The sequence below is a fragment of the Adelges cooleyi genome, unplaced genomic scaffold, assembly GCF_023614345.1.
Source record: "Adelges cooleyi isolate 19-005CV unplaced genomic scaffold, UGA_ACOO_1.1 ACOO_flye_CR_arks_rails_tigmint_CR_PRNA_38, whole genome shotgun sequence".
Classification (NCBI taxonomy): domain Eukaryota; kingdom Metazoa; phylum Arthropoda; class Insecta; order Hemiptera; family Adelgidae; genus Adelges; species Adelges cooleyi.
The window spans coordinates 449,070-467,790 of NW_026096056.1; the positions used below are offsets into that span (position 1 = coordinate 449,070).

Here is an 18,721-nt window from a genome sequence, read left to right on the forward strand (position 1 = left end):
AAATCTATTCATGAACGAGTTTACAAAAAATTTCAGTGACAATTATGAGTTGACTTTATACGACATGCAATTAAATTGGACTGGCACCTACGACACACTTAAAAATTGTTGGAAACTTGCGTGCAAATTGACATGGAACACCGATAACCTTCAAAACATCAAACAGTACTTTACAATGCATTTTGATTTTTTGAAAATCATTTTTTTCCGACTGACGTGGAAACATCTGTTGTATATTGAAGTAATAGAACATGTTACGCTCAAATTTTTGCAATACGCACAACAATGGCATACATTTCTGGAAACATTCGGAAAGATGTTACGCATCGAAAACGATCCGCACATCGTGTATTTGTTAAAAGCTTTCGACATGCTCATCAATCGAACTACAAGTGTAGATTATGTGAAAGATAATTTAACGAAAATACTACACATTAGCGCCCAGTCATTAAAGTTTAATGCGACTGCAAAAATAGAATTGAGTAAGACAACATTACACGTTTTTTCGGGAGACGTATTAAAGACCAAGGATGAAATGGTGGAGATCACTTCCACGGCTTCAGCTAATTCTTTCTTACGTCGTCTTCAATTAATATTTAGAGGAGTCGACTTTGGCGTCATTCGGTCACTCCTAGACTACATTGATGAAATCAACCCGGAGTTACAAAGATGTTAATAACAACTTGGTGTTGAAGATACAGAAATAAACATTTAGACATAATGATTTTCTTAATATCTTAATTTATTGTTACTGTTAAATTCCAAATAAACATTTTTAAATCGGTTATTTTTGTATCTGTCATTCCTGTATCTTTTGGTGTTCTTCAATGTGGTCATTTTTTCCTTCTCGTATTAATATGTGTTATGCACTGTTTAGGATTGCATCCTAGTTTAATTGTTTTTTTGACCAGTTCCGTTCATAGTTCACTACTAATGGGTTAAATTAGAATTTCATAATATTATTTATAATAGTTTTACAATTTTTTAACATATATTATAGTATTAGTCATGATAATGGAAATTGAATGGTGCAATATGATATACATTTTTTTTCCTGATATCACTTGGATGCCGATCAATTAACTAATTACGAACAAATGCTTGCCAGTAAATCATAGCGAGTGGGTTTAATTTTAAATTATAAATTGTCATAGAGAAATAATAATAAAAAATAAACATATTTTAATAAAATTATTTATTTTTTATGGTTTTATCATCAATAGTTTTGCTTGAAAATGTTTACTTGTTGGAAAACACGTTCAATTTAATTAATTTTGGAATACTTGTACATTCTTCTACCCAACTGTGCTGTCTTTTAATTTTTCTGTGATACCATCGATTGTAATAAAATTAAAGATATCCAAAAATATTTTTTTATGTTTTAACTATTATCTAAGTACAATTATTTAAAAAATTTTATCTTTAAAAAATGTCATAATATTTAATCGTAATTATTATATTGATAAATTTTAATCCATAAATATAATAACAAATAAGAAAATAATGAAAATGTATTTTTGATTTTTAATTTTTACTTCAATTCACACATTTTCACTTCACTACAAAATGATACATATTAAAAAAGTGTACACTTGTATTTAAATGTTACCAACATGATAAAAAAGGTTAGATGGCAAAATAAATTACTTAATATATGTTTTGTTTTAATGGTACATAATTGACCCAAAAATTAAACTCACTCTATCCCTCCCCCCTTAACAAATATATCATTAAATAGACTCAACACTTTCAGTGGATATGGTTTAATTACCTATTCCAGTTTTTTACTGTAAATAGCACTTAATTTATTGCACATCACAATTGTATTATACTACTAATTAAATACCTCTAAATAAGTGTACCCACTTCATTATTACTAGAAAGCAAATAATACCTTATTTTTTACATCGAATACACTAGTACCTTAGGTTGCTTATACTTTTTATCGATTTTGAAGAAGAGAGGTTTTTGTTGCAACTTTCGGTGACTTTTGATATGAACATGTTGGTTATGCAATTACATATAACTAACAGCCTGACCTTTTTATATTAGGTTAGGTTAGGTGACCTGAGAATTACTCTATGTAAGATTCGCCATCTATTGGGCTCGTTAGGGAATTACATACAGTCAACACAACGTGACCTATAACCTTAGTCGAGTGAGTGACTGAACGTAGCTTTAGGAAGCTTGGTGACTATATTAAAAATAGAATCCTATTAACACTTTACCGAGGATTTAAAAGGTATCACTTTTAAATTTAATAAAAGACGAAAACATTAATGAACATTAAAAATAATAATAGTATAATTAAACACAAAGTCCTATGAATCCAATAACGCAATAAACTCTCCCCGCAACGGTCGGACGAAGACGGGATTGTTACAATATGGTCGAATGCAGTGTCTAATTAAGAATTAGAAAACATATTACGATTATTATATTTTTTAATATGATAACTGGTAATCATTACTGGCTAATCTTTTTGCCACTGTCCATACGATTTAAATGATATATAAACTTATTGTATATGTGTCAGTGAACTAGTGTATTTAATATTTTATCACCTCATGTCATCTTTTAACACTAAACATGCTTTTTGGTGTTAGGAACATATTCGCTACCTAATTTTGCCAACAAAATTGGACATGTGCCGTTTTTGAACACAGCGATACAAGTATACAACTAGTGTACTGTTTTATATTATATTATTTTATTTATACTGAATGTGTTCGTGAGTCATGCCTCGCGGACACATTCAATATAACGTTCAGTTTAACCGCGAAGAAAGTCTTATATATTTTTTTTAGTTTGTTTTTATTTAAGTCAGTCGGTTATATCTGAGCAGGAAAAAAGTAAGCCAGGACCTAGGAACAACTAATCCAAGAAAAGAAAGACGACCACATTGACGCCCCAGACAGACATAGATGGATTAAGTGCGGAATAACCTAAATCTTACCTGGAATAAATAAGTATCTGTCTAAATCTACGCATAAGCAACAAATGGGATTATAATTGTGAGTAAAACTATTTATTGTAAAAATATTAGAATCAATTGACAGCTAATAGTGTAATAAGAAAATATTATTACAAGAAAATAATAATAGTGCTATATAATTTTAGAAGAGTTTTGTTATTGATTCCGTGTTTAAATTAACTGCTCCTCAAGTAGTTGGACTTATTTGCCACACTACGCCATTAATTTTTTTGTATTTTTTTTGTGTAATTCCATCGTATAGGGTACAAGTACCATTAATAGGGTCAATCAGGAGCTTTTTTATGAATGATGTTGGAATCTGTGTACTTATGTATAATCCTATCAAACGACACATCCGCAACAAAGAGACGTCAAGTAAATCTAAAAAATAAAAATACATTTTTTATTTGCTTAAATTAGTTTACTAGTTACTACTCTGCAACATTGTAGTATAAATTAAATGAACCAAATTTTAATACTAAAATAAGCTTTTAAAAGCTATAGAAAAATTCGTAATTACTTTGGTATTTTGCAACTTCAGAAGTATCAGTTTCTGTAACAATTACATCAAATAATTTTGCGCTTAATAAAACTCCACTTTTACGCAACTAGTGGGGGGCTAGGTAAATTAAAATACTTCTAAACTCGTTTAAGCTCTAAAAACCTAACCAATCAGCTACAATCCTCAAGTAAGGTTTATAACTTAACTGAAATGTTGATGGAGCTTTAAGAGTTTTTAAAAGGTTAGAACTTCCTTAGCCACCCCCTAGTTACGCTAATGAAATTAGGTGTATTTATTTTATAAAATATAACAGTCACTCAAAAATCTACACAACTTCATATTAATATTTACTTAATACACGTCTGATTTTATTTCCTAAAGATCTTCCAGTAACTCTTCTCTGTTCTGCAAGGGTTGTCAAATTCAAGCCTCCCAAATCTATGGACATAATTATTAAATAAGTATGTTGAGAAGAAATAATAAAAAATAAAAAATATTTTAGTTGCTCGTGATACATAATTGTCTTTCATTTCAAAGAATTGTGATGAAACTACATTTTTTGTACAACCAGCCACTAGTGTTGAAACTCAAGAAATGTCTTGTTTCTATACTTTAAATTTCAAAGAACTTATTACACATTAACATCGATGTTAACTTTAGGTTCATAAAAAGCAAAAATATTCAGGCGGTACACCTTTCTAAATTGGACACCACAAATGTGGCACCCGACATTAAAAAAGAAGACAAAACTATGCCCGTGGCTTAATAAATTTCCAGTATGTTATTTGTAAATATTTATTTGTTTATATATAACACCCCCTCCTATTTTTTTAAATGATATATACAAATTTTGTATTAATTACCTCGGGCTTCACCAGCTTCAGGAATAGCAATTTATAAAACAAATACAACAAATATTAAATTATTTTGCAGTTAATAAAACCCGGTTTATACGTTCTATATTAATTTATATATAACAGTCTCTCTTAATCTGAGATATATTAGACCGGATAATAATATGCAAAATATTATTGTATAATGGGTTTATATTATACTTCGAATGATCATCAAGAGCTTAAAACATTTGTAAACCGAAAATAAAAAAGGGACTTCATACCGCAAAAATAAAATTTTGAGTTATTGGTTATTACCAATTCTGAAAAATTTGAGACCAAAATCGTTCTTGTATATTGAAAATTGGCTAAGTTATATCTCTTTTAATTTATTTTCGAAAAATTTATTTTTTTTGAGAAAAATACGCATTAAAGTTTTAAAATGTTACCAACATTTTATTTTACATACTTAATGAATGAAATTTAACTAAAAATTAAAATAAAGTGTTCTTAGGTCTACTTTAGAGTTTTAAATGACTATAATTATTATCAATTTTGTAAATTTTATATTTACTTAATAAATCTCTTATTTCTAGTTGCATCATAAACTGGCTATACATGGATCCTAAAATTAATAACAAAATATATTTTAATGTATCTACAGATTTTTATGATTAAAATCAATATGTCATATTTTTATTTGTCAATAGGAGCTTACTAGTTACTACTAATTATAAAAAAATATATATATGCTTGATGTTCGTATTGTACAGTCATGCTATTTGTATTACAAGAAACTATATGTTAGTAGTCGTCACTTATTTAGATAACTATTAAAAATAAAAATTAATTGTATCATTGTTATATTGAAGTGAATTATTACTATTAAATACCTAATATAAAATAATAAAAATATATTTTGTTTAAATATATTAAAGGTTCAAAATTCATACAACTTCATGTTAATATTTACCTAATAAACGTCTGAATATATTTTTTAAAGCTGGTTTGACAAGACATCTTCTCTGTTCTGCAAGGGTTGTTAAATTCAAGTCTCCAACTAAGTTGAGAAGAAATAATAAAAAATATTTTAGATGTTCATGATACATAATTGCATTACATTTCAAAGAATTGTGATATAACTATTTGTTATGCAACCAGTCTTTAGTGTTGAAACTCAATAAATGTATTATTTCCATACTTGAAACCCCAAAGAACATATTATACATTAACATTGATATCAACTTAAGGGCGATGAGGAGCGAAAATATTTTTTAAAAAATATTCAAAAAAAAAATAAGAAATATCTACACCCATGGCGTATTACATTTCCTAGTTTTTGATTGTGAATATATTATTTATATGTTAAGTTATATATATTTGTTTTTCATTGCAGTGTTAAAAATGAATTTATAAGCATAGGGTTCAATAACGTAAAAAATAACCGTAAATGGTCACCAAGTCTGATTCTCTCTCTCTTTCCTCAACAAAAAATTAATTTTATTAAAACTAATGAATGGCATAAAACCTTGAATAAATAAAATGAAGAAAATGTTAACTCTTAAACGAGCTTTAAAGGCTATTTACGACTATAGAAAAATTTGTAATTACTTTGGCTTTCATCAAGTTTTGGAATATCGATGTCTGTAACATATATGTATAACAAACATCAAACCATTATGCAGTTATTAAAACCCGGGTTACCATTTTATTTATAACAGCCACTCTAAATCTGATATAAATTACACCATCAACATTTGAATAAACTATTTACATTATATTTTTAATCATTCTATTATTAAAAGCCTTAGCATAAAATATACATAGCTTTTTGTCTTTAAGCTTTTAATAATATGTTTATAGTTTTTCTCGAGAACTAAAAATAAGTATAATTATAAATTTTTGTAAATTTTATATTTACTTAATGTATTTCTTATTTCTAGTTGCATCATATACTGGTAATGCACGCATTCTAAAATATAAAACAAAATATATTTTAATCTACCTACATAAATTATGCGTTTGTATATTAAACATGAAATATAAAAATATGGTTACTGAAGTTATTGTGAAGGTGTTCAAAATCTGAAATCGGAACAAAAATCTAGTTTGCATAAAGAATATCAAACAACTGCACGGAGACACTTCCATAATGTGTAATGAAAATTATTACCCGTTATATTGATGGCAATATCCGTTTGGTCTGAAATTAACATTACATAACTTAATGCTATTGACACTATTTACATGTTTTTTGGTTACTTTCACTTGGACAGATTGACTTGTCAGTTGTCTGCCAACGTTTGGAACACTTGCACGATGAACTACCTAAGCTACATAGGTAAAACAAAAAGACCTATTGAAGTACGCGCTAGAGAACATAAAAAATATGTGGACTACAAGAGAACTAAGAAGTTGGCCATAGTAGAACACTTAGGTCAAGATGGCCACAGCGTAAACTTTGATGAAATTAAGGTCTTTGTCCAGAGAATCTCATTACTGAAACCGTATGGCGAGAGCAACAATAGCAATTTAAAAATGAACATCAAACTTCAACCGGGAAGATGGATGGAAATTAAGCAAAACCTGGAAACCAGTGATACAACAGTTAAAAAGAGGACCAAAGGAAACCGGAGACCAAATGTAACGAAAATAGCCGGAAATACAACAAGAGGAGGCAGAGATTGCACCGGATGTGCTCACTCAGTCTACAGATAAACACAGTATGAGCAACATCGAACAACCGCTCTGAAGATGGAACGTGCAATTGTTCCAAAACGTTGCTAGACGAGTCAATATGTCCAATTAGGAGTAAGCGAAAAACATGTAAATACAATATGATGGAAATCATTGAAAACTTCAATAGGAATGAAATATTGGAAATATATTCATAAAAGTCAACGAATACTATTACCCGGTACAGCGATCATAAAATTAATTTTGGCTGAAATTCACATTACATAAATTAACAATAATGGATTTTAATTGCTTTTTTTTTTTTATTTGAAGAATATTTACAATCTATGCTTGCTTCGAGCATAATAAGCAAATAGTAACTACATATATACAAAAGAAAACGGTGATATGATATGAGGAGGGAGGCCATCCGGCGATAGAACCCAACAATTTATTATTTTAATAATTATAAGTACCGAAATTCACGTAATAATCTTCAATGTGAAATGATGAAGTATCATTAACCATTTTTTCAATTACATGCTCCAATCCATCTAGAATAAACAGTTATAAATTTGGGTTGTACTAAAATATTAAAATAAAATTAATTTAAGTGCCATACAAATCTTTAGAATTATATTAAACTATATATATTTTTTCTTTAATATTTTGAATATTTACATCTATAGAAATATGCACAACAGTAAATTAGTAAACACTAAAAAAAAATCATATACCTAACTTGAATATAACATGAAGTAAGGGGGGCACCCAATGGAGTTACCTATTACTATACTTAATAGCAGTTATTTAACTTAATGTAACGCTTTTGATTAGGTTATTAGAAGTCGCTACTTTAATTATAATGTTCTGTACACTGGTTCTACATGGCTAGTGCACTTTTTTAATCTATTAAAAAAAACTGTAAGTTTTAATTTACAAAGAACGTGACAACTAGGTACACATAACAAAACACTTATATATTGGCACATAAATTTTAAATATAATATCTTACTTAATCCAGAATTATCTCCTACAGTAAAATCATTCTTATTATACGCAAGCTCGATGGCTACATCTGTGATACATAATATAAAAAATATGTGTAAAACAGTGAATTCAATAACTTTGAAATCCATTTTTTATAAATAAAAAATATTACTGACTTGTAAGAAAAACTTCCTTCTTATAATTCACTATAAAAACATTTTTTTTTCAAATTTATAACTACCTTCAGTTGATAATAGTGAAAATAAAATATTTACTTTCGTCATATGCCGAAACATTAAACAGGACTAATGTGATTAAAAAAAGGAAAATTTTCATTTTTTTTCTGCAAATATATAGACAAAATTAAATTTATATTAGTTGACTCCGGTGCAAAAATGAGAAAGTTTTGGTTTTGTCATAAGTTTTTTTTATATGATGAATGTATATATGACACCCTGTATATATGCCATATATACAGGGTGATCCAACTAACGTAAGACACTCATTTTCTCTGAAAAAATGAATATTTTGAGATTTTTTTTCCATAACTCTTAGGTACATATTTTACTACATTTTTTTATAGTTTGAAAATTTGTATCACCAATCCTTACCAGCCAAAAAGGGTGGATTTTTGGTTTTTTTAAATGGCATCATACCTTTTTAATACCATAAATGTATAGACAAAAAATTTAATTTGATAAAAATTCTAATTTTTTAATTTCATTTATCTGTTTATTAGCTATGACTTTGTAAAGATACTACATTTCTTCTTATTAATAATCACATTTCTTCGGTTTTCCAAAACCGGTAACACATAAAATTCATATTTATGTTCGCGTTGTCTAACTGGCGATAACATTCTAACAGCTTGGAAGTCACTATGATAGATTTTGAAATAATGATAGACCAACGGTTCTTATCTACATGTTACTTAGATTAGAGGTTGTTTATTATATCTGATTATGATACAGAATACGGTAACTCGTCAAATTATTTTTATGCATTGCAATAAAACTACTCGTCTTTGTTGTAACGAATGGAAATATTAAGAAATACAGTCAAAAAATCAAATCTTTATAAAATCATAACAAATGAACAAATAAATGGAAATTCAAAATTCAAACGCTAAAATATTTTTTAATTTTCTGTCTACAAATTTATGTAATTAAAAATATATGTTGCCTTTTAAAAAAACCAAAAATCCCCCTTTTTGGCTTATAAGGATTGGTAATAACAATTTTCAAAATATTGAAAAATGTAGTAAATTATGTACCTAAAAGTTTAGGAAAACAAAAATATTCATATTTTCAGAGAAAATGAGTGTCTTACGTTATTTGGATCATCCTGTAAAAATGTATTAGAGTTTAATAAGAAATACATTTTTTTTCATAACGTTTTTGTACAATGTATTGTTTTTAGTTAAGAGCAGGAGGAAGGTGTAGTGTGTTATTATTCTTATATACGTGTATTACCCTACCACACTGCAATTCTTGTTTGGGACGTTTTGAATATTAGTAAAATAATATAAACTAAAGTGTCGCTATGAGATATTGAGTGGTTCAAGATAAAATAATTACCCTGTATTTCCTAGACTGCTAAAGTGATTTTTTTATACAGGGCGATTTTTTTATCATAAGCCACTTAATATCTTATAGGGTTTAATACGAAATTAAAATTGTTTTTTCATATTGTTTTTATACAATATTATTTCAATTTTTCACAATTTTTTTTGTTTTTACCCCCCTCCTAACTTAGTTTTTTTGATAGTAACTTTTGAAACTTAAATGGTAACGTATATATTTTATTAACTTTTTAAATTGAGAATAATATACTAAAAATTTTGACTGGTCGATAACTAGTTTGGGCTAACTGTTTTAAAAAGATTTTAAAGTTAGGATGGGAGGGGAAGTGCGGGAGATGCACGCAGATAAAAATAATACTACACTCCACCTTTCCTCCTGCCCTGAACTTGAAACTTCAATAACTTCAAAAGTTAATAAAATATATACGTTACCATAAAGTTTCAAAAGTTGCTATCAAAAAAACTAAAATGGGAGGGAGGTAAAAACACAAAAATTGTAAAAAAATGAGATTACATTGTATAAAAAGTAATATGAAAAAAAAACTATTTAACTAAATACAATTATTCAAGTTAGATTTTAAAAAGAGATATTATAAGCGTTATTTTTAAAATCAAGTCTAAACTTGACTACAAATAATGCTTGTTAATCAACCTAATGATAGATTCAAAGCCAAACTATTTATGATTTTATTGTGGAAAGAGGAACATTTTAGAAGGAATGTCATATTCGATTAACTAATATTAAGCAAAATTATTTAGATTTTCTATCTTAACTCAAAAAGCTTCAATAATACAATTAATACTAAAAACAATTTTTTAGAACACTATATTTTGCATAATATACGTGTAGAACTTTATTTTTCGATTTTTTTGTAATCGCCAAAAAAATAAATTCCAAAAATAAAAACATACAAAAACAAGTATACACTAAGACACTTTTGCAAGAAGTTATGAAAACAATTTCAAAAATTGTCTTTTTCACTACACCCTACAGTATACATAAAAGTAAATAAGTAATAAATAAAAATGTATTATAGAATTCTCCCAAAATGTGGATTGTGTAAAACGAAATATTGGTATCTGTTTTAGTCAAACAATTTAAGAAAACTGCTCAAAGAAGCTGTTAAGATCCGATTAAAAAATAACTAGCAATAAAACAATTTTATTGCTGTCTTTCTCACACTATAACTTTTGGCTTATAAAGTTCATGCTTTTTAAGTTCTGACGTAATTACAATTTTTAGAGTTTAATAGAAATACTTACTAAAACTATTGAGCTGATAGAATTTCTTAGATAATAACCGATTTGATCAGCTTTTTAAACTAAATGTTCTTCTTGCGATTATATTTCGACCGAAAAATTAGAATTTTATAGGTTTTTGCAGCGTAACTATATTTATTTACATATGTTAATTACATTGCTGTTTTTTTTATATGATTTCTGGTACACATTCATTACTTTGACGCGTTGTTTAGACTACGTTATTCTTAGTTAAAAGGTTTACAAACCCATACATCTAATGTTTACATTAAAGAATTACAATTGAAATTTGATTTATATTTTGACCATAAAAATGCACATATTTTTCAACTTAAAATTAGGCCGCTCTATGACTTTTTAAACATAATCAAAATAGTTCCATACAGAGATGGGCAAAATGAACGACAACCCATAACTGATTACAGAGGGATTATGGATTATTCGTTAAGCCTAAAACACTGTCATAATTGTGAACTTTGTAAAAGTTATACATTCAAAGTTATTTATTCTTATACATTTTTTTTTTTAATTGTAACAGAATATTGGCCCAGTATGCATACCGGAAAGTACTGTAATAAGAAAACATAATTTTCCTAGAAAAAGGGACTACTATGGGTTGGTTTATATACCAAAGACAAGTTTGATTAAAAAACCTAGTTCATTTCTCCGCACCACGGAAAAACATTGAATCATGGGTATGTTTAAGCATTACGGGTCCGTATAATCATAACGATTTTTAGTATCTAAGGTGGCTAGTATATTAAAACATATCAAGTTTCTGGCTAATATTTTAGTGTTTAATATCTGGCTTAAAACAATTCATAAAAATATAACCTCTTAAATTATTGAATTCATTTTAGTTCAGTTCTAGTTTACACGTGAATACAACACATATGCCCCAAACCTCACCCCCCCCCCACCCATCCCCAACCCCATTTTATTTATAGTATTTTACTGTTATCCCCTACCCCCTATCTCAATTACCATCCCAACCCCCAAACCCATTCCCACCCCTTATGTCTTACCCTCTATCACCTACTCCTATCTCAATTGCCATCCCCCCAACCCCATCCCCAAGCTTATATAAGCGGCTCACCACCAGACAGTCAACAGGCATTCGGTCATAGGTTCCCAAATGATAAAAAGTATTACCACTTGGGTTTTGACGGTCCCGCTCTACCCCACCCATCGTGGCCCTTTTTTTAATAGGTTATAAGTTATAACCAAGTCTACCAATTGACGAAAAATACTATGTGTAATATATAAATATCGAATGTATTTATCATAAGTATTTTATAAAACTGCATGCACAGTATAATACAATTACACTTATATATGTTCTATAAAATATCACATTTATTTAACAAAATTGAGTCATGTACACTGGATAGAAACCCCTAAGGAATACACCAATGAAAACACACTACATACCCCCTCCACAGAACTTTAGTGTCGGGAACGACACATTCGAATTCAGAGCATAAAATGGATTGTAACGAGACAACCGCAGCTAAGTTCATCAAGCCCTTCCTTCACATTCAGTCGTCGGTCAGGACGTCGTCCCTTTATGGCCTCTTGGCCTGTGGAATTGCGTTCGACCCGACAACTGTTTCTTTAGTTCAGTCTTCGTGTATCATTCTATTTCTCTACAACTGCCTAGTTGGTAAATTGGAGCGCTGCCCGAATGATCTTGTAATCATTTCTTTTCCACAGTTAAAGTAAATTATTCCTTATGTGATTTCTGTCTAGTGCTTATGCAAGTTTATTTATCACCAACAATTTAAGAGTTATTATTTTTTTTCCCTAGTCTTCTATTTTTCTTATTTCTATAATCGCAATCTAGCAATATACAACTATAATTCGACCGTAGGTATTTTGGAAGTATTGACAGCCTTGTGGTGTCAAACAAGAAGATTTTGCAGCCTTGCACCATTACCATTAGGAAGTTGACCACAACCTTGTACCTAGATTGATTATTGTTTGCCGATTACACAAAAAGCGGGTTAGCTTAGTCTATTAAAGTGTCCACGGTCAACGATCTAGTGTGCAGTTCGGTTGAACGTGGAGATTGCGACCTCGGCCGTATCTGGGCGAATCTATACAGCCACTAGATTTAAGGAACCTTAAACGGTAATCAAGACGGTATAGTCTTGACCTCTATGGACTTCGAGGGCCGTTAAGAAACAGCAAACAAAAAATATTAATCTAATGAACTGATCGATATGATCACGGTTAAGTTAGGTCAATTTGCATAATAACAGACAAATCATATTGGTAAAAATATCGTTACTTTTAAAAGATTCTAAGTGTAGAGTCGTATAGAATTAGGAGAAATTAGGATGAATTAATAATATACTCATATATGTCGCATAACGAACATTATATTTCCACCTTTCTAATTTTCCATCATCCTTTTATTTTTCCTTATATGTATTATTAAACATAGGATAGCTTAGGAACCTATGACCATTTACCCAATTTATCCAGTCAACACAGTCTCACATAAACTCCAGTCTACTACAGTACTACAGTCTCATATTTTATCGTATTCAGTGATATCTTTTGTGTTGTGAGATATTATTGTAATAATTGTACATTTGGTTTACTTATTTATTATTATTATCGAAGAGTTTTTTTGTAAGTGATTCAAAAAATATTTCTGTCGTAATAGTTTATGTAAATCTGTAAGTTTATTCCATCCAAATATGCCCTGACCTTAAATTTGTTTTTATTAAACAAATCAAAATTGACTACAACATAATAAATATTATATTTATACTAAATGTTATTCTATAAAAAATAACCGAAAATGTGTTTTTTTGAACGTGTATTTAAATTATAATAGCCAATTAATTATGACAAAATGAAATTTCACAGTTGTACAGATTTAGTTATTTTATGAAATGTATTTTACAATTTGAATATCTTATTAAACGAATAACTGTTGTGGGTTTTGTTGACGAATGAGATGTTAAGAATTCTGTGTTGGATTTCCAATTATGCTGGACACATATTTCGCTTTACAGTATGACACATTTTTTTTTTGGAATAAGTCGGGATACCTAACCGTATCGGTAACCGTAAAGAATATTATTTTTTTATCCCTTTATTTGTATACCCTTTATTAGCAATAAAAAGATAAGGATAAGAAAAACTGTTTTTTGAAACTCGTGGGCTGTTTGTTTTTTTTTAATGATTGAACTATTTTCTTACACGGTAATGCTGTTTCTTTTATACTTACATTTATTACATTTTAGCGAAAACCTATTTAATACATTCGTATTTAACTAACTTCGTTGAAGTGTTTAGAACTAATTTATTATGTTATTCTACCCCTTAAGACCTGTAGCTACTTTAAATTAGTATTTAATGCATTACTATAGGGAAATATACAATATACTATACAACAAGCAATTTAGGTTTTAGTTAAAATGTACGTGTTACAATACATGTACATAAACCATAACTTTGCACAACAACTATCGCATTGCAAACAAACGAAAAACACCAGTTGAATACACGAACTTTTAAACTATAAGTTATGAAATTCTAAGAACAGTCATATTAAAAAAACAATATTTTATAGGTTTACGAAATCGTCGTGGCTGTTACCTGCAAAATAAACAAATAATTGTTTTTTTCCGATGTTTTTAGGTCAGTTGGGCAACTTTTACTCTACAAGCAAGAATTCTGGGGAATTCAGTAGTGCGGTGGTTTCCCGTTGCCTTCCGCATCAGTCAGGTCTCCAGACAGTTGCATAAACAGATAATACATCTGCAGTAGGAGCGAGGAAAAATAGTATTATTATTATTATTATTATATCAATAATGAAACTAAGCAATATATCTAGGCCAAATGGCAAACGGTTAAAATGTTTATACAGCGAAAATGGTATTTTTCTTTATTATTAAAATTAAAAATTAAAAAACGGACGTGGATGGTAGGCAATTTTTAAATAAATAATTTTCCGTTTAAAAGTTGTAGATTACTTAGCCAAATTCTATCTTATAATTATAAAAATATATATACATTTAAACATAAAACAAATTAAAATAATGGTTTTACTAATAATTTAACCAAGTTTTAATAATATCGTAATAATACTAATATCTATTCAAACGATTAGATATATTTCTTATATATTATTAACTAAATTTTAACCTAACCTATCCTACCGTTTCACTAGTAAAAACTATATCAATACCAATTATTGTTAACTAACCTGATCCATTATTGTTGAAGTAGATGGTAGTTTGTTCGAAAGCTTGTCTGTAGTCTGGTGAATTTGTTGATGTTGTTGGAATATTTTCATACGCTCGTATACATATCTCATCGCCTTCGCTATCGAAGAGGCTTTCGTATGATGTGTCTCTTGGGCCTAAAAAAAAAAATTACTTAATAATAGTTGATAGTTAACAGAAAAAAAATGATTGTGATTTGAACTAAAAGTATAAATATTATTATTATTTAAAAAAAAAACCACAATTAAATTCTACGTTGTTATTAAATTAGGAAATTTAAACGTGAGTAGATTTAAAAACTGTTCCGCGTGTTAAACATATCATTTGAATAATAATAAAAATATTGCATATATACTCGATTAAATATTTTATACACTAACCTAATGTCTGGATGTTATCTGTATGTTGTATAAATCTAGCACGCTGTTGTAGACGTTCTTTCCCTCCATCTCGACCAGCTCCGGTTATGTAAAAATATATAATTATTAATTTAAATCATAACATTTTTTTTAAATTAAAAATAAAAAATGTATATAATTTTAAATATTTTTTTTTTACCGTGCTTCCTTTCACAATGTCAAGTGAGATTGCTTTTAATTTCACAATCGTAGTCACATTCACCGCAAAAAAATCGAACACCATCATGGGTTTTAAGATGTCGGTTTAAATTCTGTACTGAAGAGTACACCTTTTTACAAATATTACATTGATAAATGATTAAAAATTTAATATGATCAATATAATATTAATAATAGAAAAATAATTGGTTAATAATTTTATATTATGTTAAATGCGTAAAAACGTGTTAATTGCGTTACATAAGTTGGTATGCAATATTTTATAAAAGCGTTAGTATATCGTATGCGTTAGTATGTTATTTATACAAAAGCGTAAATATATTTAAAAATAGTAATAATAATAATATTAATGTGGTGATTTGATTAAAAAAAAAACACAAAACCGATATTATAAAATTAAACACTGAAAAAAATGTATCATGTTAACGGAGCGAAAACTAAGATAGCACTTGTTAACGTTTTCGTTGTAGAAACATTTCTAACGTTGTCAAGAATATTGGCTCACTAGCATGGTCCAAGATTCAATCACAGTCCCTCCAATAAAAAAACATCCCTTCCATCTCATAAATATTTCGTTTCAGATTGCACCTGCCCCTAGCACCTGGTTTGCACCGGTTTTTGAATGCGTTATTTGATTCTGTGGGTTAGGCCTTTTAATGCTGTAGTATATAATATAATATAAATGTATACCGAATTCACCCCGATTTGACCGAAACGAATTTTATGTATATTTTTACTCAGCAAATAATATTTTAATACTATTGGTTTACTTGCCCGTGATTGTTGCTATGCGATTCAACTTTTTTTAAATAATGTCTTATTAAACTACTATGGCAAGCAAAAAATTATTCATGAACATGTACGGAAGTGACGTTGCCAATTCGCGACATAATTTTATACACGTGCTTAACAACCCTCTCTGTTACGGTTTAGAGCACGTTAAAAGGTATTCGCGTTTTGTTTCTAAATGGAAAGTGATATATGCGTACAATCGATTCAACAGAAACGAGAACGTTTGTTTAGATTACAATTGTTGGAGAAACTATCCCGGCGCGGAATGTGGTTTTACGAACGGCATACAAAAATTTGCAAAAGGAGATGTTGAGGCATTCTTCAGGTTCATGAAGATAATGCAATGTCCAAAATGCGGTCGAAAAGTTTATCGTTGGACTGTAAAGACAGATGAAGAAACTCGTTATTGGAGTCAGCAAACTATGTCTCAGTATGTGAGGTACCTATTCGATTAATATATTTTAATTTTTTTTTTTTGTGGGAGGTAATATATCTGTAATAACACAAATACTATTAAATTTATTTTAATTAAATTACCATGACTCGTCTATGAACTAAATATCTATCCTTAATATTTTAAAAAATACCGTTATACTAACGACGTTATAAATGTAAGCTATAGGTGTGTAAGTTAGGTTAGGTTGGAGACAACAAGGCGGAGTTCATTCTCCTGCCATTCTCCCAGCGGTGGGCGAGTCACTTGTCAGAGGGCAGGACAACGCAAATCGAGTCGTGTAAAAGACAACTGTGAATCTTCCGATCGCCACCCGTGCAATCCCCTAATCTCCAAACCTAATCCCCAATCTCCAATCCCCTATTGTTTCAGTACATGCATTGCCCTTCTACTGATCGAAGCATCGATTAATTTCTTTAAATTTACAATAGGTCAAATTAAATGTTTTAGAGGTCACCGTTTTTTTTTTGGATCAGTTTTCATATTAACTATGTACTTACGAGCTGGGGGAAGGTAACAATTTATTGACTATTAAGTAAGACTAAATAGACCGTATCTTAAAAATTTCAAGTTTATAAACTCAATATTACTTTTAAAATTAATTTTTGGTTTTTCATAAAACAAAAACTGTCGAATAATTTGATTATTTTATTGATTGAAGTTAGATTTTAGAAATACATTTAGTCTAATTTTCAGCACATTCATCCTAATTTTGCGCATAAAAATCAACAAAATTTTAATCACCTGAAGGTAGGGCTATCGAATTTTGGGGTTGAGGCGATTTTAAGTCAGGAACATGCTTAGTAAAATAGTGTTCGATCCGACATTGTTTTACCAAGTCATATTTATTGAAATTTACCATGTACCAACAATAGGTTCAATGTGTTCAAATTGCAGATAGGGTACAGATAGACTTTTCTATTTAACTTTGAAAATAAAGGAATAATAATAATAATAAAAAAATAAAAGTAAATTTCAAAAAGCATACGAAAAAAAAATTTGTATCCACTTCCTTTAATTTTACTTAAGATCGAGACTTATTTAGTAGACAAACATGTTCTGGTATTTTTCTAGTTTATTTAGAATGTTAGAACAATTGTTTATATTAGCACAGATAAGATTAACTTACCTGTGATATTAGCGTCATTCAGTGACTGCCAAAACAGTATCTTCATCTTCTATGGTTGTTTTCATTTTGTAAAAAATCAAGTATAAGAAATATAGTTTTACATTGCTAAAGGAATTGCACGGTTTTCCATCATTTCAGCCATGTTAATTGATTTAAATTTATATATTTTGTATAAACTTAAAAAACACCGATCTCAAAACCAAGTCCCTTAAAAAAAAAGCATATAACAGTAGAATTAATCTAATAGGACTCGAAAAAAAGCTCTAAAATATTGATATTATACCTAAAATTTGAAGTAAGACTTACATTTTAATAATATAACACTCTGCATTACAACTGTTCCGGCTTTAAATTCAAATTTTATATAAATATTTTTAATTTGTTATTAATAATTATTTAATATAACTAGCATACTTGTTAACCTTTGTGTAGCTCTAGTGCTTTTGCTAGATTCAATGTAGCATGTCCACGTGTCTACTTTATCACTATTATTATATGACATAATGTATTGTCCAGCTATATGTGTCAACTGCATGTAAACGTGCTCAATAGGTTTCCTGTACCTAAAGGGTGTCCAAAAATAGTGCAACCGTTTAAATGGCGCAACCATGTTAAAAGTTGCGCTATTTTTGGGACACCCTATACATTTGTAACCTTTCTTCACTAAGAATTTATTTTATCTAAATTACCTGGAGTCACTTTAAGCAGTA

At 28.9% G+C, this 18,721-nt stretch overlaps 1 protein-coding gene across 1 annotated transcript; it reads right to left on the minus strand.

The window, feature by feature from the left end:
* Nucleotides 1-3,024: 3,024 nt before the first annotated feature.
* On the minus strand, nt 3,025-10,920 carry LOC126841236 (uncharacterized). The gene is made up of 16 exons (XM_050577573.1): nt 10,821-10,920; nt 8,251-8,318; nt 8,152-8,181; nt 8,001-8,063; nt 7,462-7,539; nt 7,224-7,253; nt 6,483-6,512; nt 6,368-6,394; nt 6,231-6,281; nt 5,921-5,953; nt 5,283-5,369; nt 4,884-4,934; nt 4,340-4,354; nt 3,828-3,914; nt 3,495-3,527; nt 3,025-3,355 (listed from the first exon to the last, which is right to left on the minus strand). Exons 2-16 carry the CDS (start codon nt 8,309-8,311, stop codon nt 3,162-3,164), a joined length of 870 nt encoding a protein of 289 aa, XP_050433530.1. The 5' UTR covers nt 8,312-8,318; nt 10,821-10,920; the 3' UTR covers nt 3,025-3,161.
* Nucleotides 10,921-18,721: the final 7,801 nt, after the last annotated feature.

Bases quoted from the DNA above. Each gene is read 5' to 3' on its own strand.
- LOC126841236 (XM_050577573.1), bottom strand. From the start codon at position 8,311: ATGAAAATTTTCCTTTTTTTAATCACATTAGTCCTGTTTAATGTTTCG. The intron at 8,182-8,250 runs GTAAATATTTTA...ATGTTTTTATAG, and splicing joins TGTTTCGGCATATGACGAAA to TGAATTATAAGAAGGAAGTT. The intron at 7,540-8,000 runs GTAAGATATTAT...TGTTTATTCTAG, and splicing joins AGGAGATAATTCTGGATTAA to ATGGATTGGAGCATGTAATT.